At 45.9% G+C, this 24,591-nt stretch overlaps 1 protein-coding gene across 2 annotated transcripts in view; it reads right to left on the bottom strand.

Moving 5' to 3' along the window:
* The window catches only part of CARD19 (caspase recruitment domain family member 19), a 39,904-nt gene extending 15,518 nt beyond the window's left edge, over positions 1 to 24,386 (bottom strand). The window contains exon 1 of one of the 2 annotated variants that reach the window (XM_044300851.1): positions 24,270 to 24,386. In XM_044300851.1, the coding sequence (XP_044156786.1) occupies positions 24,270 to 24,291 (22 nt within the window). In that variant the 5' untranslated portion in view covers positions 24,292 to 24,386. Of the gene's footprint in view, positions 1 to 18,541; positions 18,676 to 24,269 lie in introns of those variants that run through there. The other variant, XM_044300850.1, reaches the window with a different exon arrangement.
* Between the last annotated feature and the right edge of the window lie 205 nt (positions 24,387 to 24,591).

Raw genomic sequence — 24,591 nt, 5'->3', positions numbered from 1 at the left:
ACCCAAGGTGTGATGAGGTTTTCGATGCCTGGCGCTGTCAAAGTGCAGAGGGCGCAGCAGTTGCAGAGAGAGCAGAGCCTCTAAGAGTAACGGCAACGCCCCTGTTGCTCCTAGAGGCTCATTTGCATATATGAAAACATAATTTTCCTCAGCAATGAGGGCACATATGAACATGGGGCCAACACAGATGTCTTCAGCTGCCAAGTTCACATGTAACAGGTCAGCCAGTGTCCTAGATACAAGTCTGCTGATCGATGCCCTTTAAGTACCTGAGCTCAATAACCTTATACCCTATACGGATGCTGCCTTATGAAGAGATAAAGTGTACCTGGCTCCCCCTTGCATTTAGGGCAGATTTCCTGTGGACCTGGGCAATCCCTAGCTGTAGTTAAATAAGCTTGATGAATAATATATAAGTGAGTAGTCCTTTCTGAACCATTAGAATCTGTTCCTCTGCAGATTTATTACCCACCACCGCCTCCCACTTAGATTTGCTGGACGTTATGATTCTACCCTGACGAGAAGCAAGGAGGCAGCCAGACAACAAAAAATACTGCCCTATAAAACAAGAGGCGTTATAGGAAGATAATGACCTGGGAGCCAAACTGCATACAATAGGCATATCGCAAGTGTATATAAAGGGAATAACATATCATTAGAAGGGAAATTCCTCTTTCTGACTCTGGAAAGATTTTAAGGGGTATTCTGTTTTTTATGTTTTTGATTTATTTGTTCATATAATAGGAAATATCATTTTCTAATATACACATATTTAAAATACATAACTTTCTTATATCAGGCAGTGTGAGGGTTAGGACTCCATGTTGTGGCCTCAGCCTCCATGTCTGAATTTCATACTGCCATTTTTTTGTGTAATGAACTGTGAGCTTCTTGTGGAAAGTTACTGTAACTTCAAGATCACACTTAACCCCCACCATCCCTGTGCAGAAAGGAATCTTAACAAGCATTAAGGAGTACTAGTGTGTGGTTAGCACCGACAGTTAAGATTAAGGAGATGGTCTAGGCGTATAGCCAAGAAGATGTTCATTTCAGATTGTGTTTTTAATGAGTTAATGACGTAAATGCTTGACTGCGTCTTCAGTTGGAAATGATCCAGAAATTAGCTTTATAATTCTGCTTTCTTTCAATAAAGTTTAGAAACACTTGATACACAGACCTATGCCTGTGTTGGTTTTTCTCTATGGATATCCATAACTTCTAATTCGGAGTCCACCGCTCATCCGGCATTGGGGTTTTTGCCCCAACAGGCAGTTCACCCCTATATATAGAAGAATGGTATAGCCCATGTATCAGTCCTACGAGTGACGAGGAGAAAGCAAAGCTGTTAAATATTTTTTTCTCCAATGTATTCACTGAGGAAAATAAACTGTCAGATGAAATGCTAAATGTAAAAATAAATTCCCCATTAAAAGTGTCCTGTCTGACCCAGGAAGAAGTACAACAGCGACTCAAAAAGATTCAAAAAGACAAATCGCCAGGACCGGATGGCATACACCCCCGTATCCTAAAGGAATTAAGTAATGTCATAGCCAGACCCTTATTTCTGATATTTGCAGATTCTATACTGACAGGGAATGTCCCACAGGATTGGCGCATGGCAAATGTGGTGCCAATATTCAAAAAGAGTCCAAAAACAGAGCCTGGAAACTATGGGCCAGTAAGTTTAACATCTGTTGTGGGTAAACGGTTTGAAGGTTTTCTGAGAGATGCTATCTTAGAGCATCTCAACGGAAATAAGCAAATAACGCCATATCAGCATGGCTTCGTGAGGGATCGGTCATGCCAAACTAATTTAATCAGTTTCTATGAGGAGGTAAGTTCTAGACTTGACAGCGGCGAATCAATGGATGTTGTATATCTGGACTTCTCCAAAGCATTTGACACTGTACCACATGAAAGGTTAGTAAATAAAATGAGAATGCTTGGACTGGGAGAAAACGTCTGTATGTGGGTAAGTAACTGGCTCAGTGATAGAAAACAGAGGGTGGGTATTAACGGTACACACTCAGATTGGGTCACTGTCACTAGTGGGGTACCTCAGGGGTCAGTATTGGGCCCTATTCTCTTCAATATATTTATTAATGATCTTGTAGAAGGCTTGCATAGTAAAATATCAATTTTCGCAGATGACACTAAACTGTGTAAAGTAATTAACACTGAAGGGGACAGTATACTACTACAGAGGGATCTGGATAGATTGGAGGCTTGGGCAGATAAGTGGCAGATGAGGTTTAACACTGACAAATGTAAAGTTATGCACATGGGAAGGAATAATGCAAGTCACCCGTACATACTAAAATGGTAAAACACTCGGTAACACTGACATCGAAAAGGATCTAGGAATTTTAATAAACAGCAAACTAAGCTGCAAAAACCAGTGTCAGGCAGCTGCTGCCAAGGCCAATAAGATAGTCAGTTGCAGCAAAAGGGGCATAGATGCCCGTGATAAGAACATAGTCCTACCACTTTTTCAAATCGTCAGACCACACATGGAGTACTGTGTACAGTTCTGGGCTCCTGTGAACAAGGCAGACATAGCAGAGCTGGAGAGGGTCGAGAGGAGGGCGACTAAAGTAATAACTAGAATGGGAAAAATACAGTACCCTGAAAGATTATCAAAATTAGGGTTATTCACTTTAGAAAAAAGACGACTGAGAGGAGATCTAATTACTATGTATAAATATATCAGGGGTCAGTACAGAGATCTATCCCATCAGCTATTTATTCCCAGGACGGTGACTGTGACGAGGGGACATCCTCTGCGTCTGGAGGAAAGAAGGTTTGTACACAAACATAGAAGAGGATTCTTTACGGTAAGAGCAGTGAGACTATGGAACTCTCTGCCTGAGGAGGTGGTGATGGTGAGTACAATAAAGGAATTCAAGAGGGGCCTGGATGTATTTCTGAAGTGTAATAATATTACAGGCTATAGCTACTAGAGAGAGATCGTTGATCCAGGGAGTTATTCTGATTGCCTGATTAGGGGAATAAAAATATCCTTCTCGACTCCAAAGTGGGGAAAATTGGCTTCTACCTCACAGTTTTTTTTTGCCTTCCTCTGGATCAACTTGCAGGATAACAGGCCGAACTAGATGGACAAATGTCTTTTTTCGGCCTTATGTACTATGTAATGCATCCATGGCCTAACTGAAACATGGCATCAGTCATGTGACACCCCTGACATTCAGTATATATGTGCTGGATCAGTACATATTTATGTGATAAGTAAATAGGACTAGTGGTGGAATCATGATTTTTATTGTGGTTATTACAGTAACGACAACATTATGTGTCTGTGTGTGGGTGATTTGCAAAATAGCTGCTTGTCTCTAAGTGATGTTGTCGTGTTAATAAAGTTTAGTGTAAAAAGAAAAAAAACACACACACACACAGAGGTCTGCTTCTACACTGGCAGCCATTAGGTGCTGCAGGTAGTAGTACTGTATATAGTGTGTATGTTCTGTTCCCCAATACACTACTAGTCACCTATTAGATACCTGGACCATTAACTGAAAGCCAAATCACGTGATACATGTGAGGGTCACATGACCGGAGGGAGTCTGTCACCAAAATTGGATGTTATACACTGCTTATATGTGGCTCTAGCACATACCCGGGCCGGCGATTAACTGCGCATGCATGGAATCTCGGCCGGTACTGGGGATGCCGCAATGGACTTACAGGGTGGGACAAGTGAGAGGCTGGGGAGCAGTAATGTGAAAAAAGTCAGAGCGGCCTGGGCCCCTACACCACGAACCTCTCCCCTGGGCACTTGCGAGCTCCATTTGCATGTGGATTCAGCAGCGTTTTTTCAGCTGCTGAAAGTAACAAAAGAACAAAGATACCATTGGAATCATGGGTAGTTGTGCTAGAGCCACATGTAAGCAGTGTATAACGTCCAATTTTGGTGACAGACTCCCTTGGGGGCCCCTTTCACACTTGCGGCAGGACAGATCCAGCAGGCTGGTTTCCCTGTCGGATCCGTCCTTCCGCTGTTTCGCCGGACCGCCGCTCCGTCCCCATTGACTATAATGGGGATGGGGGCGGAGCTCCGGCGCAGCACGGTGGTGCATGGCGAAAGCCGCTGGACTAAAAAGTCGGACATGCAGGACTTTTTAGTCCGGCGGCTTTCGCCGTGCACCGCCGTTCTGCGCCGGAGCTCCACCCCCGTCCCCATTATAGTCAATGGGGACGGAGCGGCGATACGGCGAAACAGCGGAAGGACGGATCCGACAGGGAGACCAGCCTGCCGGATCCGTCCTGCCACAAGTGTGAAAGAGGCCTAAGGTAGACTTAAAGGGGTTTTCACATCTTACAAAATGATGGCATACCTTGGGAACCCTCAACGATCCATGGAATGCAGGGGCACAGAGTTGTGGTTCCCCGGCTATCCGGTGTGCAGGGGAACTGCAGCACTGCTCTATTCACATGAATCAGGCTGTACTACAATGCTCAGCACACTCTGGTGGCTGGGAGCACTGCTATGCAGAGAAGAACAGTTAAGGGGTCACTGTACTGAATCGGTGCTGCAGCCCCCTATATCTCTGCATCAGTGAGGGTCCTAGGGACAGGACCCACCATTAAGTGATGGCATTTCCTACCGACAGGCCATCACTTTATGAGACGCAAATTCAGTGCTCCCTCAGTAAGCAATATTTTCAACATACAAAGGTCTTTTCTGACCCATTGTAAGTTGAAACTACACTCCACATACAGACGTAGCAGAGTTAAAGGGATTATCCAACTCCTAAAATGCCTCCCCATACGCCCGGGCCCCTGACAGAGGTTATACTTAGGGTATTTTCACACTTGCGGCAGGAAGAATCCAACAGGCTGTTCACCCCGTCGGATCCAGCCTTCCGCTATTTCACCGTGCCGCCGCTCCGTCCCCATTGACTATAATGCACGGCGAAATAGCGGAAGGAGGGATCCGACAGGGTGAACAGCCTGTCGGATCCGTCCTGCCGCAAGTGTTAGGCCCCTTTCACACGGGCGAGTTTTCCGTGCGGGTGCGATGCGTGCGGTGAACGCATAGCACCCGCACTGAATCCTGACCCATTAATTTCTATGGGGCTGTGCACACGAGCGGTGATTTTCACGCATCACTTGTGCGTTGCGTGAAAATCGCAAGCAAGTGCGGATGCGGTGCGATTTTCACGCATGGGTTCTAGGTGACAGTCTATTCACTGTATTATTTTCCCTTATAACATGGTTATAAGGGAAAATAATAGCATTCTGAATACAGAATGCTTAGTATAATAGTGCTGGAGGGGTTAAAAATAATAAAAAAGTTAACTCACCTTCTCCTCTTGTTAGCATAGATGCCGGTCTGTTCTTTAGCTGTGGGCTGAAGGACCTGTGGTGATGTCAGATCACATGCTCCATCACCATGGTGATGGACCATGTGATTGGAGCATGTGATCTGACATCACCTCAGGTCATTCAGCCCACAGCTAAAGAACAGACCGGCATCTACGCTAACAAGAGGAGAAGGTGAGTTAACTTTTTATTATTTTTAACCCTTCCAGCACTATTATACTAAGCATTCTGTATTCAGAATGCTATTATTTTCCCTTATAACCATGTTATAAGGGAAAATAATACAATCTTCAGAACATCAATCCCAAGCCCGAACTTCTGTGAAGAAGTTCGGGTTTGGGTACCAAACATGCGCGAGTTTTCTCACGCGAGTGTAAAACGCATGACAATGTTTTGCACTCGCGCGGAAAAATCGCGCATTTTCCCGCAACGCACCCGCCTCTTATCCGGGCAAAAAACATGACGCCCGTGTGAAAGAGGCCTTAAAGAACCCTTACCTGGCTCCCTGACACCCGCGTCACTTCTGATGCCCGCACCGCCACCGCTGCATCCCCCCTCACCAGAGATACTATGGAGGCTCTTTCCCGTCGAGGCCTACTATTGGCTACCCCTCCCAACACCAGATGTTTTCATCCTCGCAACCAGGAGATGACGCAGGTGCTAGGGAGCCAGGTAAGAATAACCTCTTCTAGGGGACCGGGCGTATGGGGAGGCATTTTAGTGGTTGGATAACCCCTCGAGTTATTACATATAGTTAATGCTGCTTGCAGCGTTTTTCTGTCCGAAATGGCGACGCAACCAAACGGAACGGAATGCATTTTGGTGCCTTCTGTTTTGTTCAGTTTTGTCCCCATTGACAATAAATGGGGACAACACTGAAGTGTTTTCTTCCGCTATTGAGATCCTATGACAGATCTCAATAGCGGAATTGAAAACCCTAATGTGACAGAAGCCTAACGCGGATGACTTTTGCTATTAACTCTGCTACATCTGTACAATGCCTCAGGCTCGGATCCAACCAATCCAGGCCACTTCTCTGGTAACAGCTGTATTAGTTGCTCACTCTTATGTGTAAGGACTTGTTTGCTCTCGGTTAGGCTACTTTCACATATGTGTTTTACATTCCGGTTTTGAGATCCAGCAGAGAATTTCAAAACTGGAGCAAAACGCTTCCGTTCGATTTAACACATCCAGATGCATCAATTCCGTTCGGATGCGGTTAGATTAAACTGAAACTCAACAAACAAGATCCGGCACAAAAAAAAAAAAAAATCAACGCACCTGGACCAGTGGGGACAAAACAGAACGAATCAGATCAGGATGCATTCCGTTCTGGTCGGTTAATTTTTTTGACCGGACACAGAACCGCTGCAAGTTCTTGGCACCCTTGACTCACATTTTTTTTTGTGCCGGATCCGGTTTGTTAAGTTTTGCAACTTGCAGCGGTTCGGTGTCCGGTCAAAAAACGGAACAAACCGGAACGGAATGCATCCTGATTTGGTTCGTTCTGTTTTGTCCCCACTGATCCAGATGCTGGATCTCAAAACCAGAATACAAAACATATATGTGACTAGCCTTATCTGCTTATTTTTCTTAAATGTTCACTTTCTCTTATCTTGGATGACATTTTGGGGCTTTGGAGCCGATTACTCAAGTTACAATGGTTTCCACATACAATGGTCATCCTGGAACCTGGAATAAGTGACCTGAGGGAGCACTGTACCACTGTAATACTAGTGTACAGGATAACTCCACACCATTATAACCGCTACTTTTTGTCTTCCATCAATTTTTTTTTTACCCATTTACATACTTTCCAAGGTCCATGCATCTGACATATTCATACGAGGCTGTGGTCAAAAGACAAACCCTAAACCAAGTGCCCTAAACTGTCCTGGATTCAAGGCCACTGTCCTAGGAGGTCCCTGGACCCCTCACTAAAAGTCCAGCAAATCCGAGAGCCACTGGCACTTGGGAAACTCCAAAAATAACACCTGTGTTGTGTTTCAGACCTTCAGTAGGGTATATACCAGTCACCCTACATAGGGGATATGGCAAATCATCTGTATGGTGGAGTAACTGGCGAGTGTTGAAGGTGATCGTAGTGGAGATGGAGTCTCCTGGCCCTGAAGGTCCATCAGCAGAATGGGGGCTGACATTGACTGCTGTGGTGTGGCAGACAGGTGATGCCGTGCAATAGTTAATTCTGATCACAGTCGTAAACTTAGGAAACTGCTACACATAAAAAAATCCATCATTTACTAGAAGTGTAAGGGTAAACCCCAGCGCTTGGGCGGAACATGGACTTTTATTAGCGTGCAGTTTCAGATTAATAGTAGATGGAACCGGCAGAAAGTTTAATCATTTTCTTCGGAAGTCCTGACACGCCGCACGCTAATCCTCTTACTGATCGGCCGGCTGACTCATCTAACGTATAATGATCTGTATCCGACGCTGAATTTCCACTTTGCATACAAAATAAATATTAGAATAGGATATGCAGAACTAGGACAGATTCAGCGGTACTCAGTGGAACGCCAGGAAACTTTTTATGTTTCGCAGAAGCTAAGGGGGTCATTTGTTATATTGAAATACTCTTACACTAGGCGTATTTCAGGCGCAGATGACAACGCAGCGGTTAGTTGCGCCTCTCTCTGCGACTTTTCCCAGCACAGCGCCATATACTGTATACAGGCTGTACTTGGGATTGCAGCTCAGGTCCATTCACCTGAATTGAACAGAGCTGCACAAACTGGCTGAGGAAGTGGCTGCAGCAAAGCGCTCACTGGAGCACCGAGGCCTTTTCATACAGCTGATCAATGGTGTGCTGGGTGCTGAAGCCCCTCCCCCTCCCAGCACCACTGATCAGATATTGATGACCTATCCTAAGAAGAGGCCATCAATATCAAAATCCTGGACAACCCCGTTAATGAGACTGAGCTGCACAAAGACTATGCGACCGATGGGGCTGAGGAAGTGTCACCGCCAGTTCTGTGAGAAGGTCTGGCAGATGTTCTTCTCTACCTCTTGTATGATGTTCTTTGTTTTTGTTTCACTTTCTCATCTCCTTTCCTTCTGCCAGGTGTCACTTATTTAGACTAATAGTCTTCCTTTATATTCCCTCCCATACTGCCTCACTTTGCGGTTTATACTACTTCCTGGATGAAGTGTTCACTGCTGGAGGCTGCTTCTGCTGTTTGCTCAGATAAGTCCTTTACTTTATTGTGTTTCCTTGCTGGCTTGATCCTAGGTGACCCTTACTCCGTCCGTATTAAGTGCAGGGAGCCGGTGGTCGTGTCCCCTCACTATTAAAGGGTTTTCAGGTGTCATGCAGACTTAGGTACGTGGGCATGCAATCGTCTACCATCAAGACCCTTGCATGTGCATAGCAGTCAGGGAGAGCTCTTATGGTTTTATAGGGCTCACCTATAAGCTCCTTAGTTTGGGATCAAGCCAGTCGCTCGTTTATTCATAAGTTCCAGCTATCTGCAAACTTCACCCGTGACAGGAAGAGGCCAAAGTGCTTGCCTGACCGCCATGTCCCCCTTCCAACAGCTCTGGGTCTGAATCCTGGACAGCACGGTGGCTCAGGGGTCAGCGCTGGGGTAACATCAGCATGGCGTTTGCATGTTCTCCCAGTGTTGTGTGGGTTTCCTCCTGGTACTCTCCAGTTTCCTTCCAAAGACACACTGATAGGGAACTTAGATTGTGAGCTCCACTGGAGACAGCAGGCAGTGATAATGTCTGCAAAGTGCTGCGGAATATGTCAGCGCTATATAAGTGAGGAAAATAAAAAAATTATCTGACAAATAGCATAATATGCATGGAGTTTGTACAACCTCCTCATGTCTGTATGAGATTTTTCAGTTTTTTCTGCTTTCCTCCCACACTCCAAAAACATACAGAGAAGTTAATTCAGACATTATATTGTGAACCCCAATGGAGAGAGGGGCCGATGTGACTGTGGACCCTGTACAGCGCTGCGGACTATGTGAGTGCTACACTAAGCGATACGTGTGGGGAAATCCTTCATGGCCCGTAGCATGCGGTGTTATTCTGCGAGACTGTAAGAGTAAGGCCCCTTTCACACGGGCGAGTTTTCCGCACGGGTGCAATGCGTGAGGTGAACGCATTGCACCCGCACTGAATCCGGACCCATTCCTTTCTATGGGGCTGTGCACATGAGCGGTGATTTTCACGCAATCACTTATGCGTTGCATGAAAATCGCAGCATGCTCTATATTGTGTGTTTATCATAGAAGTGAATGGGGCTGCGTGAAAATCGCAAGCATCCGCAAGCAAGTGCGGATGAGGTGCGATTTTCACGCACGGTTGCTAGGAGACGATCGGGATGGAGACCCGATCATTATTATTTTCCCTTATAACATGGTTATAAGGGAAAATAATAGCATTCTGAATACAGAATGCATAGTACAATAGCGCTGGAGGGGTTACATTTTTTTTTAACTCACCTTAATCCACTTGCTCGCGCAGCCCGTCATCTCTTCTGTCTCCTTCTTTGCTGTGTGCAGGAAAAGGACCTGTGGTGACGTCACTCCGGTCATCACATGATCCATCACCATGGTAAAAGATCATGTGATTGACCATGTGATGACCGGAGTGACATCACCACAGGTCCTTTTCCTGTACACAGCAAAGAAGAAGACAGAAGAGTAGCCGGGCTGCGCGAGCAAGTGGATTAAGGTGAGTTATATTATTTTTTTTAAAAAATTTAACCCCTCCAGCCTTATTGTACTATGCATTCTTTATTAAGCATGCTATTATACATGTCAGGAGAGGTGACGGCTAGGGATGAGCGAACCCATTTCCGTTATGCAGGACTTTGTTTTCCGTTCCACATAACGGAAGCCAGAAGGATTCCTCTTAGGGGCATTCCTTTTCCGAATTCTGTTATATTCCGTTATAACGGAATCCATAACGGAATTCCTTCACTACCCGAACCTGTAAAGGTCGGGTTCGCTCACCCCTAGTAACGGATCCTCTTTAAAGGGGTTATCCAACTTTTTTTTCAGGTTGTGCAACTCCCGGATGTGCTCGCATCACCATCCTGTTGATTGGGAGGCACGTAACCGCTGCAGCCAATCGCTGGTCACCGCAGTCACATGTCACCCAGGCGTCACATGCTCCCGTCAACTGGATGTTGATGCATGCACACTCAGGAGCTGCAGAGCCGACGAGGGAGTGATGAAGCCAGAACCCAGCAGCAAGGACCAGTTAAGTGTGGTCCCCACTGCGGGTCCGGCCGCTCTGTGGGGCCTGAAAAATAGTTTGAAACTCCTTTAAGGAATGGGCTCAGATGGAAAACGCAGGGTGCCCTATGGGTGAGTGATGAAACACTGCCATATACCAGTGGTCAGCAACCTTTGGCACTCCAGATACAAACTACAACTCCCAGCATGGCTCCATTCACTTCTATGGGAGTTCTGAAAACAGCTAAGCAATTGTGCATGCTGGGAGTCGTAGTTTCACCCCAGCTGAAGTGCTGAAGGTTGCTGATCCCTGCCATATACAATGAGCTGTATAAAAGAAAAGCTTTGTAGACATTTATTATATTGGCCTCTGTGGAATTTCTGGCGTCAGTTTTTGATCTTTATTATGTAATAAACTATAACTACCTTATGGTATTCGGTTTATATCCGTATAAAACACGCATTGTCAGTCCCCGCCACATAACCTTACCCCCGCATCTTCTGAACATAGGGCTAGAAACAACTAGAGAATGTTTTATTGGAAAAATCAAAAGTCTCATCCACAACCGGAATCTGCCTCGGCGCAGAAGTGGAAGCCATATTAACCGGACGATTGTACATTTATGGCTGGATCAAAGCTACAGTACAGCAGGTCCTGGGTAGTGCGACCGCTGATACCATGTAATATAGTGCGATTCATTAAACAGAACTAAATCTTGGATATCCCTAGGTTGCAATATTTGGTAGGAAAGGTAGATGGGTACGGAGGGGACGTCCTGCATCTAGAAAGGAATTCCTTAGCTTTGGTTTTCCCCGCACCAGTGTATCTAAGGCTACTTTCACACTCGCGTTTGGTGCGGATCCGTCATGGATCTGCACAGACGGATCCGTTCAGATAATACAACCGTCTGCATCCGTTCAGAACTGATCCGTTTGTATTATCTTTAACATATCCAAGAGGGATCAGTCTTGAACACCATTTAAAAGTCAATGGAGGACGGATCAGTTTTCTATTGTGCCAGAGAAAATGGATCCGTCCCCATTGACTTACATTGTGTGTCAGGACAGATCCGTTCAGATAATACAACCGTCTGCACCTGTTCAGAACGGATCCGTTTGTATTATCTTTAAAATAGCCAAGACGGATCCGTCTTGAACACCATTGAAAGTCAATGGAGGACGGATCCGTTTTCTATTGTGCCACAGTAAATGGATCCGTCCCCATTGACTTACATTGTGTGTCAGGACGGATCCGTTTGGCTCAGTTTCATCAGACGGACACCAAAGCGGAATGAAGACTGAACTGATGCATTCTGAGCGGATCCTTTTCCATTCAGAATGCATTAGAGCAAAACTGATCCGTTTTGGACCGCTTGTGAGAGCCCTGAACGGATCTCCCAAACGGAAAGCCAAAACACCAGTGTAAAAGTAGCCTTAATTGTGTCCATATGCACACACTATGAGGATATACAAACGTCACAATTAGCGATGAGCAAACTTCAAGTTCGGCGCACAAGGTTCGGGTTATCTAAGAATTCCGTTATGGATTCTGCTACCACAGTGGTAGCGGAATCCATAACAGAATTCTTAGATATCCCGAACCTTGTGCGCCGAACTTGAAAACAGAAGTTCGCTCAACACTAGTCACAATCCCACTGGCTCAATAGTATACGGTATTTAGGTTGTAAGGGTGACACCCAGGTTTTTGCTAATAAAGAGTCATCTGCCGTTTAGGGTCGGAAGAGGAAGACTCGAATATCCCCATAAGTCATGTCTTCTCATTCTTTTGCTCCTAGACTAAGGCCTCATGCACACGACAGTGTTTTTTCACTGTCAGTGATTTGGCTTCAGTGGTTCGTGTCCGATTTTGCTTCAGTTGTGTTTCCTTGTGTCTTCCTTTTTTTTTGTCTGACAGGGGGAAAAAAGGAAGGTTACTGAAAAGTGTAATTTTATTGCACCAAGGTCTTGTAGAAAAAAACGGACACGGACTCGGACACGAATGACATACCAGTTGTGCATCCGTTTTTTTGGAGGACCCATTGACTTGAATGGGTCCGTTTTCCACTGACAAGAATAGGACAGGTTATATTTTTTGGACAGACTGGAATCACGGATCACGGACGCGTAGAAAAAACGGAGGACTATCAGTTTTTTTCACAGCTCCATAGAAATGAATGGGACCTCCGCTAAACTGTGAAAAATGACAGAACGGTCGTGTGCATGAGGCCTAAGGGGCACATTTATTAAGACTGGCGTTTTAGACGCTAGTCTTAACTCATAACACCGTATATATAAACGGCGTTATGGGCCCGCGGGTGTATGAAGCAGGCCTCTGCAGTGACCCTGCTCCATACGCACCATGTGCTAGCTTTATCATACAGCCGTCAACCCTGATCGTGCCTTTTTTTTGTCTCTCCAAAAAATTTAATGACAGTGATCAAAACGTTGTAAATACTACAAAAATGGTATAAAAAAAACCTGCAGTATAACAAGCCCTTATACAGCTCTGTAGACCGAAACATAAAAAAAAAGTTACGGCTGTCAGAATATAGCAATGCAAAGAAAATTTAGATTTTTCTAAAGGTTTTTATTTTTTTTTAAGTAGTAAAACAAAGAAAAACACTGTTCATGTTTGGTATCGCCACATTCGTATTGAGCTGCAGAATAAGAACGTCAGGTGATTTTTAGTGCATAATGAAAGCTGTGATGTCAAAACCCCAAAAACCTTGGTGGAATTCTGTTTCTTTTTTTATTTTATTTTTTGCCACACAAATAATTTTTTTCCCGTTTTCTAATAAAAGACATGTAAATTAAATGGTGGTATTAGAAAATGCATCTTGTCCCGCTGAAAATAAGCCCTCATATAGTTATGTGAACGGAAAAATAAAAAAGTTATGGCTTTTGGAACATGAGGAGGAAAAATAAAAAAAGTAAAATTGAAAAGAGGCCCGGTCTTTAAGGGGTTAATAAAGCCCCTCTGCTGGAGGTGGATCCACTGAAGTTATAAAGAGATGCAGGCCTCTGCATAACTTCTGCGCATCCAGTGCGTCCGAGCTCTCTTACATTTAGACCTTTTTCTACACCTAACAGATGTAGAAAATGGTAAAACCAGCCCCCCCTTCCCCACCCACAATTTTAGACCTGGCGTGAGCGGAGAGAAGTCGCAGATATACCTGAAATACGCCACATCTGGTCCTACACTTAGTACTTTCACACTAGCGTTTTCCGGTATTGAGTTCCGTCACAAGAGCTCAATACTGGAAAAAAACTGATCAGTTTTATCCTAATGCAGTGTGAATGGAGAGTAATCCGTTCAGGAGGCATCAGTTCAGTCCCTCTTACGTTTTTTGGCCGGAGAAAATACCGCAGCATGCTATATTTTTCTCTCCGGCCAAAAATCCTGAACGCTTGCCGGAATGCCGGATCCGGCATTAAAATTGCTGCATTGACGGATCTGTTCTTCCGGTCCGGCATGCGCAGATCTTTAAAATTTATGAAAAATAAATAAATACCGGATCCGTTTTTCCAGATGACACCGGAGAGACGGATTCGGTATTTCGGTGCATTTGTCAGACGGATCCGCATCCGGATCAGTCTGACAAATGCCATCCGTTTGCGTCCAGATTGCCGGAACTGACTGCCGGAATCCTCTGCCGCAAGTGTGAAGGTACACTAATACGACGGCTGCCTGACTGGTGAAGTCCTCGCTGGGGCAGTGGCGGTGGCCCGTGTCACAAGTGGAGACAAAAGGCCTCATTCATGAAAAGGACTGAGGAAGGAACTCTCAGAATTGCTTCTATGCACAAAGCCCCATTATATTCCGGTAGCTGATGGCTGATCTCTTATGTTTCTACACGCAGCACGCCTCCCGTGACCTTCGCCGGTTCAAATCATGGAAGACAAGTGCAAAACAAGAATCAGAGGAACATCAGGACGTTCTGTGCCTGTGGGTGCAGTGAACCTCCGGCACGGAATAAACAGTAAATGTAGAATCTAGCGATATGGTATGACATATTTGTTACCTTTTATAACAGATCTAGAAATGTGCATCTTACCACGCACAGCGCCATCCCTTGTATAGTGGCTGTACTTGGTATGGCAGTTCAGCACCATTCACTTGAACAGAACTGAGATCTGACCGATGAGCGTGATGTCACTGGCCGCTGCGCCTACTGGAGCGCCACAGCCTCTTCAAACTGCCGATCAGCAGGGGTCCCAAAAGTCAGACCCCACCAATCAGATACTGATGACTAGTGTTGAGCGAAGAGAACTTCGTTCAAAACTTCAGAATAATACTGTACGGAGATCCGTCTCCATACAGTATTAGAATGTATGGGCTCCGATGAGCCGAAGTTAGTTATTCGTGAAGTCGCGCGTGATTTCACTGAATAACTTCGGTCGCTGATTTTTAAAGTCGAAAAGCACTTTAACACTTGGAACCGAACTCGGCTTCGATCTCCGTACAGTATTATTCCAACGTTTTGAACAAAGCGACTTGGGATGAAGCATCCGAAGCTCGCTTCGCTTAACACAACTGATGACCTTTCCTGAGGATAGGCTAACAACATCAAAATCCTGGACAATCACTAGAATTATAAAAAAATAAAATTAGACTAGGCCAGTGACGACACGTTCATGTGGCCTAGGCATAGCTGACCCCCATTCAAGTGAAAGGGCCTGAGCTGCGATACAATATACGGCGCTGTGTTTGGTAAGCTGCGAGAAGGCAGCGGAGCTCACAGGAAACGCTGATTGCCGGGGGTCCCAGGTGTCGGACCCGTACCGATCAGATACTGATGATCATACAAATTGGCTATTCAGGAGTTGGGAAATGCTGTGTGACAACTGACAACCCATATGGGGGATATAATGGCCATCATTAGACAACAAAGGTCCTAGAGGCAGGGCTCGGGACTTCTGGTAAACAGAACGGTAGTGGAGCCTCCGTGGAGAGGAAGATGTCTGATCTCTGAGAACACAAACAGGGGACTTTTTCGAATATATTTTGTATTCCTTGCAAATTGCGGAACGGGTGCGGACCTATTCATTCTCTATAGGGCAGGAATGGATGCGGACAGCACACAGTGTGCTGTCCGCATCCGCATTTCCGGAGTGCGCCCCTGATCTTCCGGTCTGCGGCTCTGGAAAAAACTAGAACATGTCCTATTCTTGTCAGCAATTGCGGACAAGAATAGGCAGTTCTACTGGGGTACCGGCCGGGTGTATTGCAGATCCGCAATACACTACGGACGTGTGAATGGACCCCAAGTAGGACTAGAGTTGCAGAGAGAGAGCAGAGCCCCTAGGTGTAATGACAACGCCCCCATTGCTCCTAGAGGCTAATTTGCATATAATAAAACATAATTCTTTTCAGCAATGCGGGCACATATGAACATGGGACCAACACAGATGACTTCAGCTGCCGAGCGCACATGTAACAGGTCAGCCAGTGTCATAGGTACAAATTTGCTGACAGATGCCCACAATGGGCACGAACATAGAAGAGTCAAAAAAAATAATAATCAGCCACACTTTGCCCAAAAGGAGTCATACAGTGCACAAGTAATATCACCAAACACTCCACATTTACACCCACATCAATTTCCGAAAGGAATATATGTTATCTGAACCCCCACAGTGTGACCGTGTGATGGAGGCACCTAAGGCTTGTCCAGCATGCAGCTGAGAAGACACCTCAAGAGCCATCAAGTCACATTGGAAAAGGGAGGGGAGAAGAAAGCAGCTGCAAGAACCACCGCCCGAGGGAACCCATGCACACGGCCGTACCCGTATTGCGGCCTGCAAACAGCGCTTTCTGTCCGTGCCTCCGCACCGCAAAAAAGGAGTGCATGCACTACTTTTTTACAGTCTGATTCGGATCGCGGACCCCATTCAAGTGAATCGGTCCTGTGTCTGCATACCACGGTCCTACGGTTGGTGCGGACTGCAAATTGCCCTTAGCAAATAGATTCTAGTGGCAAAACTTTCCCTAAATGAATGGCCGTAAAATACAACACCTGCACAAAGTACCGTAAAAACATATACAGCACAGCTCAACACACAATGGAGAAGGACCACCACCGCAGCGGGACGGCCACCGATCACTATGGAGGGGGTTCAGTGCCCCCTTTATAATCAGGCCAGAAGAAGGTGTGGAACAGAGGCTATAAATCTATGGGAGATGTGGAAAGAGGGGGCGGATGTACTGACCCTATCGATGCCGTAAACATAGGGTGTCATTATTTAATACGCAACTCTTTGCTCTTTTTCTTGGAGAACACAAGATCTGAGCAAATTTACCAAATGTTGAACTTTTTAAAAAAATTGTTGCAAATGCAAACTGCTGGGCATGGTGCGAACCACCTTAAAAATTGTGCAAATGTTGCCCTAGGGGCTCCAGCTGGATAATAAATGCAGAGTAGGGACAGGCGATTTTCTCGGATTCTATCCCAAATATTGGTCGGCTTAGGGCTCGTTCACAAGACAGTGGTTTTGGTCCACATCCGAGCCGCATTTTTAGCGGCTCATGTGCGGACTCATTCACTTCAATGAGTCCGCAAAAGATGCAGACAGCACTCTGTGTGCTGTCCCCATCCGTTGCTCCGTTCCATGGGCCCCGCAAAAATTATGAGGCATGTCCTATTCTTATCCATTTTGCGGACAAGAATAGGCATTTCTATAATGGGTACTGCTGTTCCGTTCCGTAAAATTTCAGAAGGCACACGGGCAGCATCCGTGTGCGTTCCACAATTTGCAGAACGGCACGGAGAGCCATTGATATAACTGCCTATTCTTGTCCGCAAAACGGACAAGAATAGGACAGGTTTTATTTTTTCTGCGGACCACGGAACGGAGCAACGGATGCAGACAGTACATGGAGGGCTGTTCCGCATCTTTTGCGGCCCCATTGAAGTGAATGGGTCCGCACACGAGCTGAAAATACTGCGGCTCGGATGCGGACCAGAACAACAGCCGTGTGAACGAGCCCTTATGGTGCGGATATGCTGCAGAAACACACATAAATCCGCACGGAAATTCATGCAGATCTTATGTGCCATCACCCGCACCCGCGTGCAGATGGTCTAAGGGTAGGACCACAAAGTGCGGTCTTGTCGATGCCACACTGCGGTCAAGTACTGCTGAGACTGCACTAGTCACTCTGCATTGTTAATGGCCGCATGGAACCTTTAATACCGCACAATGCAGACCGGCTAATTAGTTAACAAGAGCCAGCTGTGGCCCACATGGCCGCGTGGGCCACAGGTATGGTTGTACCTTAATTGCGCCTCTTTTCATATAGAGAATAGCCGCAGACACATTAGCAAATCTGGGCCGTGAATCCTTCACGTTTCACCAGAAGTCATTGGGGGTCATTTACAAAGACTGTGCTGCCGGAGGATTCCCCGGATCTGTGGCACGCACCTCCGGCAGCCCGAGCTCTTGACTGGAGAAGTTTTCACTCCACTTTTACCTCTGCTTCCAGGTAAATGTGTCAGATCCGATGTCATAAATGACCCCCATTGCCTACTCCAGGGTTCTCCAAACTGTTGTCTCCAGCTGCAGCAAATGCACAACTCTCAGCAAGACCTGGCAGCTGGGAGTTGTAGTTTTCCAACAGCTGCAGATCTTGTAATATTATGAACGACACAAGGAATAGATATTTCTAGCTGGCTACAATTTCTCATCGGACGCGTCCTTCGGGGAGCGCTGGAAGCTGAGGAGCTTTCCCAGGTGACAGCTGTGACATAAAGTCCTGGCGCAATGTGGCGGCACACATATTTATGGCATCATCCAGCCTGTCCTCACATCACCCCTTGACCGATAACTGAACCGCTTTCGTTTTTCACATGGAGGTTCTTGTAATGACGTTCCACGGGCACAATGTTATCTACAGGACTCATGAAGTTACCCAATGTCACCGTCACCTCCTGCCTGCAGAGGATGAGCCTGGGCCTCACGAGGGGAGCCATAGGTGGGCTGGGATCACTGACCTGACATGCTGGGATTAGGAACTGCTCCAACCTCCCCTGGTAGATAATGCAGTCTGGAGGTGGAGGCCTTCCTTGTTTGTCTGTCTGTCTGTCCCTCCTCCATGTCTGTGGTGAGAGTGGCAGTGACAGCAGCAGCTCCGGTTACACCCAGAGAGCACTCCCCTCCGCTTTTAAGGTGGAACCGCATTTCTGCTGGTGGTTTCCCTTCCCTGCAAGTCATTGCTCTGCCAGAGGCAAAATTTGGGGAGGTTTAACCCCTTGTGTCTGCGGAGAGCTTCCACTTTACGTGACTGAACCTCGCCCGTCTGGCCGCCCACATCACCAGTGAATGACTGGAAAGATCAGCTGGCATTAACCCCTTTCTCTAACCTTCACAGCACTGGGTCCTGCTAGTGTTTCTCAGGTGTCTCTGGAAAAGCTGGGTGACCACCAATATGGCTACCACTATAGCTCCCTGTGTCAGAATGGCGCGTCTACCTAGTAAGGCCGTGATATGAGGAGAGGGTGGGATTCATCACAGTCACCATTCAGGAGCCTGGGAAAGCTGTGTGCGTAATCCTCTGAGAGTGGTAATTACGGCTATTGGCCAGCAGTTGCGATGTGGACGCACTGCGGTTGAATACAGTGCGGCCATATGAGCCACAGCGGGCTCCAATTAGGGTCCGGCGACATTTCAGTTTCTATAATGTGGCAATTTGACATGCTACCTGCGGCGACGCGACCGTCGCAAAAAATCCATCCAAGTACGATTTTTCTGCAACTGTCGCGTCATCTCACATTGCGACACAATTGGTTACATGATATCAAATGTCGCCATATAGCCAGATGTGGTTGTGTGAAATCAAAACGAGAAAAAAAAAGGTCCGTTACTAAATGCATTGAAAGTTAATGGGTGACGGATCCGGGTTTTTAGGATCCTAAAACTGATCCGTCACTATTGACTTAGGCTACATGCACACGAACTTGTTTGTTTCCGTTTCTCCGGAAAAAAAAAAAAGTGCATGCCCGATTTTTTTTCTAGTTTGCACACAAGGATAGGCATTATTACAATGGATCTGCAAAAAAAACCAAATGCCATACAGAATGTCATCCTTTTTTTTTTTTTGCGTATCCGCAATTTTCGGACCGCAAAACACATACGGTCGTGTGCATGTAGCCTAAGTTGTATTCAGTGCCGGATCCGTTTTTTTGTTTCGATTTTATATCCGGTCACAAAACAGAGTGCTGCTGGAACTGAAGACATCCTGAGCGGATCTCTTTCCATTCAGAATACATGGGGACTAAACAGAAATGTTATTTTTTTTCCGGTATTGAGATCCTCTGCCGGATCTCCATACCGGAAAACAACAACGCAAGCGTGACACTAGCCTTTATCGATCTGTATTTTAAATAGCCGCCGTTAACTTTAATGGAAATCGCGCATGATACGTGACTCGCCTGTGACTTTCTTGTATTTTCACAGCCAAATTACAGTTCTAGAATAGTCGCGCGATAGCAAGTTGTTGACAAGTGGCACATATTTTTGAGTCATATAGCCATGAAACCAAATCCTTAAAGGGACACGTTCCTGCATAGTCATCTCACATGGGCCTGTCAATCAAGGAGAGGGAGGGACTGGAAATAGTAAAAAAAAAATGCCATTGCTAATTTATGGGTGTAGGGGCCCTCCATCATGGGTGTAGGGGCCCTTAGGATTGGATTTTTTTTCCAAAAAACCTGACTATGGAACCCAGTGGCAACATTTACTATAGTGTTTGTGTCTGTTTTAGGCCTCTTGCACACAAACGTATTTTAATTCTGTGTCCGTTCCGTTTTTTGCGGACCGTATACAGAACCATTCATTTGAATGGGTCCGCAAAAAAATGGAAGGTACTCCGTGTGCATTCCTTTTACGTTGCCCTATTATTGTCTGCATTCCAGACAAGGATAGTACTGTTCTATATGGGGCCAGCTGTTCAGTTCTGCAAAATACGGAATGCACACGGATGTTATCCGTATTTTTTGCGGATCCGTTTTTTGCGGACACACAAAATACATACGGTCATGTGCAAGAGGCCTTAGACAGTCTAATTTTATTAGTTGTATTTACTACTGAAAGTGCGCCTGTTTTGGAGGCTTTTGCATCTTGTTCGACTATTTTGAGGTTTTAGAAGTGCATATGAATGTATTTATCTTCAGTTTCCGTAGCGTTTTTTTACAGGTCCGTATATGGAACCATTCATTTCAATGGGGCTTGAAAAAAACCTGAAATGACTCTGTGCGCATTCTGTGTCCGTATGTCTGTTCCACAAAAAAGGATAGAACATGTCCTATTCTTGTCCGTTTTGCAGACAAGGACAGGCATTGTTACAATGGATCTGCAAAAAAAACAGATGCAACATGGACGTCACATGGATGTCATCCATTTTTTTGTTTGTTTTTGTTTTTTGCGGATCCGTGTTTTGCGTAACAAAAAATAGATACAGTTGTCTGCATAAGCCCTACTTCAGAAATTTTCTAACTTTTGCAACTTTTTCCCGATCCATTTATAAAGGCGTGCCTTTTTTTAACGTCTGTATTTGTCGCAAAAACAGTCTAATTTTTACTCCACTCCAGGGCTGGAGTACTTTTCTTCACCTGTTTTCAGTAGGGAAATGCAACTTTTTAAATAAAAGTCGCACTTTCAGGGAAACATGCAACTTTTCTCCGCACAGATGCGTCTATTTTTCATACGCAAATAAATTAGACCAGTGTGAGTAAATATGCGAACGAAAAAACAACCCCTCGAGGTCAGACTAAGACCCCATTCACACGAATGTATTTTTAGTCATTCATTTCTATGGGTCCGCAAAAAAAAAAAACGTATGTCCGTTCTACAATCCATTATTTTTTCATGAAGGATCTCAGACGGAAATGACTAAAACGGATGCAAAATGTGCATAAATGAGCATATCAGATGATTAAAATACAGGGTCTATTTTTTTCAAGTTTTTTTCTGTTCTTCTGGCGGATCAAAAGACCGGAAAAATAAACACCGCCTAAGAGCTCGTTCACACAACCGTGGTTTTGGTCCGCATCCGAGCCGCATTTTTTGCGGCTTGGGTGCGGACCCATTCACTTCTATGAGGCCGCAAAAGATGCGGACAGCACTCCGTGTGCTGTCCGCATCCGTCGCTTCATTCTGTGGTGCACAAAAGTTATGAGTCATGTCCTATTCTTGTCTGTTTTGCGGACAAGAATAGGCATTTCTATAAAGGGCCGTCCGTTCCGCAAATTGGGGAAGGCACATCCGTGTTTTGCGGATCCGCAATTTGCGGACGGCAAAACTCGACACGGTCGTGAGAACAAGCCCTAAAAGGGACATGCAGCATCACGTACCAGCAACTCAAGGGAATGGACGACCGTGCTATATGTGGCAGGTCCAGGCCTGGCAGAGCAAGAATCGTCCTTAGGGCTCATGCACACGACAGTAGTTTCTGTCCGCATCCAATCCGCTAAAATGCGGACCCGTTCATTTCAGTGGGACCGCAAGAGACGCAAAAAGACACATCCATGTGTGGGTTCCGTGGCACCCACAAAGAAATAGAACATGTGCTATTCTTGTCCATTTTGCGGGCAAGGATAGGACATTTGTAGAGCAGTGTGAAAAAAATGGCAACATGCGCTCGGAGGGGATCTGCGATTTGCAGACCACAAAACGGATGCAATTGTGTGAATGAGCCCTTAAGCTACTTGCACACAATGGGGGAGACCTAGGCTAGGGCTACACGACGACATGTGTCGCGCAAAAGTTTTTATAATAATAGTCTAAGGTGTTGCACTGCCACATACTGCAACGCGACAGTCGCCATCTTGGATGGATTTTTTGCTACTGTCAGGTCTCAGTCGCAGCATGTCACAGTGCGACACCATAGACTATCATTATAAAAATTTTCGCACAACACATGTCGTCGTGTAGCCCTAGCCTTGTCAAAACTGGTGTAAAGTACAACTGGCTTAGTTGCCCATAGCAACCAATCAGATTCTACCTTTCATCTGTCAGAGCTCATGTGAAAAATGAAAGGTGGAATCTGATTGGTTGCTATGGGCAACTAAGCCAGTTCTACATTACACCAGTTTGGTGACCCCATTTGCCTTTTCCTTCTGGACAGATGGTGACATGCTGAGGATTTTGAAATCCACAGATGTCAATTGTTTGTGAAATTCCGCACCTTTTTGTGGAGGGGTTTTCCCCATAGACTTTAACAAGCAGAAAATCCACACAAAAAAGGGCCAAATAGCACAAGAATAGTGTGGATTTATGTGCGTTTTTTAATGCAATTCTGGTGCAGATCTCATGGAGTGTGTGCAGGTAGCCTTGCAGAAATTCCACACGAGTTTCCGTGCGTTCCTGCACCAAAATCCGTGTTACTACTTATCGTATTTTGTTGCATATGATTTTTCCACAGAAATCCTAGGACACTGGGGCACATTTACTAACAGACTTGCGGCTATTTTATGCGTAAAATATTTTTAGTCGCTTGGCTGGTTTTATCCTGTATCCACCAGCAGGGCGTGACAGGGCGGGACTCCCGCCCCGGCAAATTTACTAACACTTACGCCTCAGGTGCAAATATTAGCAAAAAGCAGGTGCAAGGACTGCCACAGGTGCGCCTAATTTATGACTAGGTGCATGTCTCATCATAGAGTCTAACGGCAGCGCCAGGGGGAAACTAAAGCCAGCATGAAAAGCCGGTCTTAGTAAATGTGCCCCATCGAGTCTCAGCGCTGCTGCGAGAACACGGGGACAGAGAGGGGAGTCCAGACAGCACAGGGGGCATTGCTCTACCGATGCTCCTAGCGCTATGGCCAGCCCCCTGGTGCTCCAAACACATAATTGACATAAATATAAAAATTACTATATGTCGGCACTTATTGACCCTAGAGATAGAGAAGAAATATACACTCCGCATGATCAAACCCTACCACACATTATGCCTGGTTTAATAGGGTTGATCATGCTGACACAGGCTAGCCTCCTTGCCGTTTTATAAAAAATGAAATAACCCAATAACCCCTTTAATTCAGCGACTACAGTGCAGGGCATCATGTTCTACCACTGGTGATATGGGGACACCCTAACCTGATTATCACAGGACTCGGAGCTGGAGTTGCCCCTAGCAACCAATTAGATTGCTGCTTTCGGTTTCCAAAGGGCTTAGAAGCTGAAATTTGATTGGTTGCCATAAGAAATCAGCTTCACTAGTTTTGCTTCTGGCTTTTTGCAGTTAGTTGTCCTTTACCACAAGTCCTGATGCCAGTCCTGCCCTGGGCTCTCAGTCCTGATGCCAGTCCTTCCCTGGGTTTTCACTCCTGATGCCAGTCCTGCCCTGGGCTCTCAGTCCTGATGCCAGTCCTGCCCTGGGCTCTCAGTCCTGATGCCAGTCCTGCCCTGGGTTTTCACTCCTGATGCCAGTGCTGCCCCGGGCTCTCAGTCCTGATGCCAGGCCTGCCCTATGTACAGGAGTGAGTGCGCCGCCCGCAGGTCGAGCTCCATGACATCGTATCACTTCCCACCTTCCCCCCCAACAGGTGGAAACTACACGATTGCAACTTTCTGAATGGATATTGAAGGGTTAAACATCATTAATGCGCCAATGTAACTGTAAACTGTCCGGTAACGCACTCCAATGTTATTTGACGAATCCCGCGAAAGCTCCACTTCCGCCCCACTGTCAGGTCATATCGTGGCTGGTTGTTAAATACTCACATGTCCGGTACCGGGGGATCATCGCTCGTGTCCCGGGATGTCACTTCATGCCCCGAATTACGTGTCAAAGTCCTTGCCAAACAAAGTGAAAGTGGGTCCCCACGTCACAGCGGCCTGTAATACGGGCTGCGTCCAGCAGGTGTCGCCTAGGAGGGAGCGATCCTGGCGTGTGAGGAATTGTGGCATTCTGTCATGTCAGGCTGTATACAGTGTGCATTGTATGTAGTCTGACTGTATATAGTGTGTATTCTATGTATTCTGGCTGTATACAGTGTGCATTGTATGTAGTCTGGCTGTATACAGTGTGCATTGTATGTAGTCT

Source organism: Bufo gargarizans, chromosome 7 (assembly GCF_014858855.1).
Source record: "Bufo gargarizans isolate SCDJY-AF-19 chromosome 7, ASM1485885v1, whole genome shotgun sequence".
Lineage (NCBI taxonomy): Eukaryota > Metazoa > Chordata > Amphibia > Anura > Bufonidae > Bufo > Bufo gargarizans.
The sequence above is the reverse complement of the archived record's forward strand: the minus strand, read 5'-3'. Positions and strand labels throughout refer to the sequence as shown.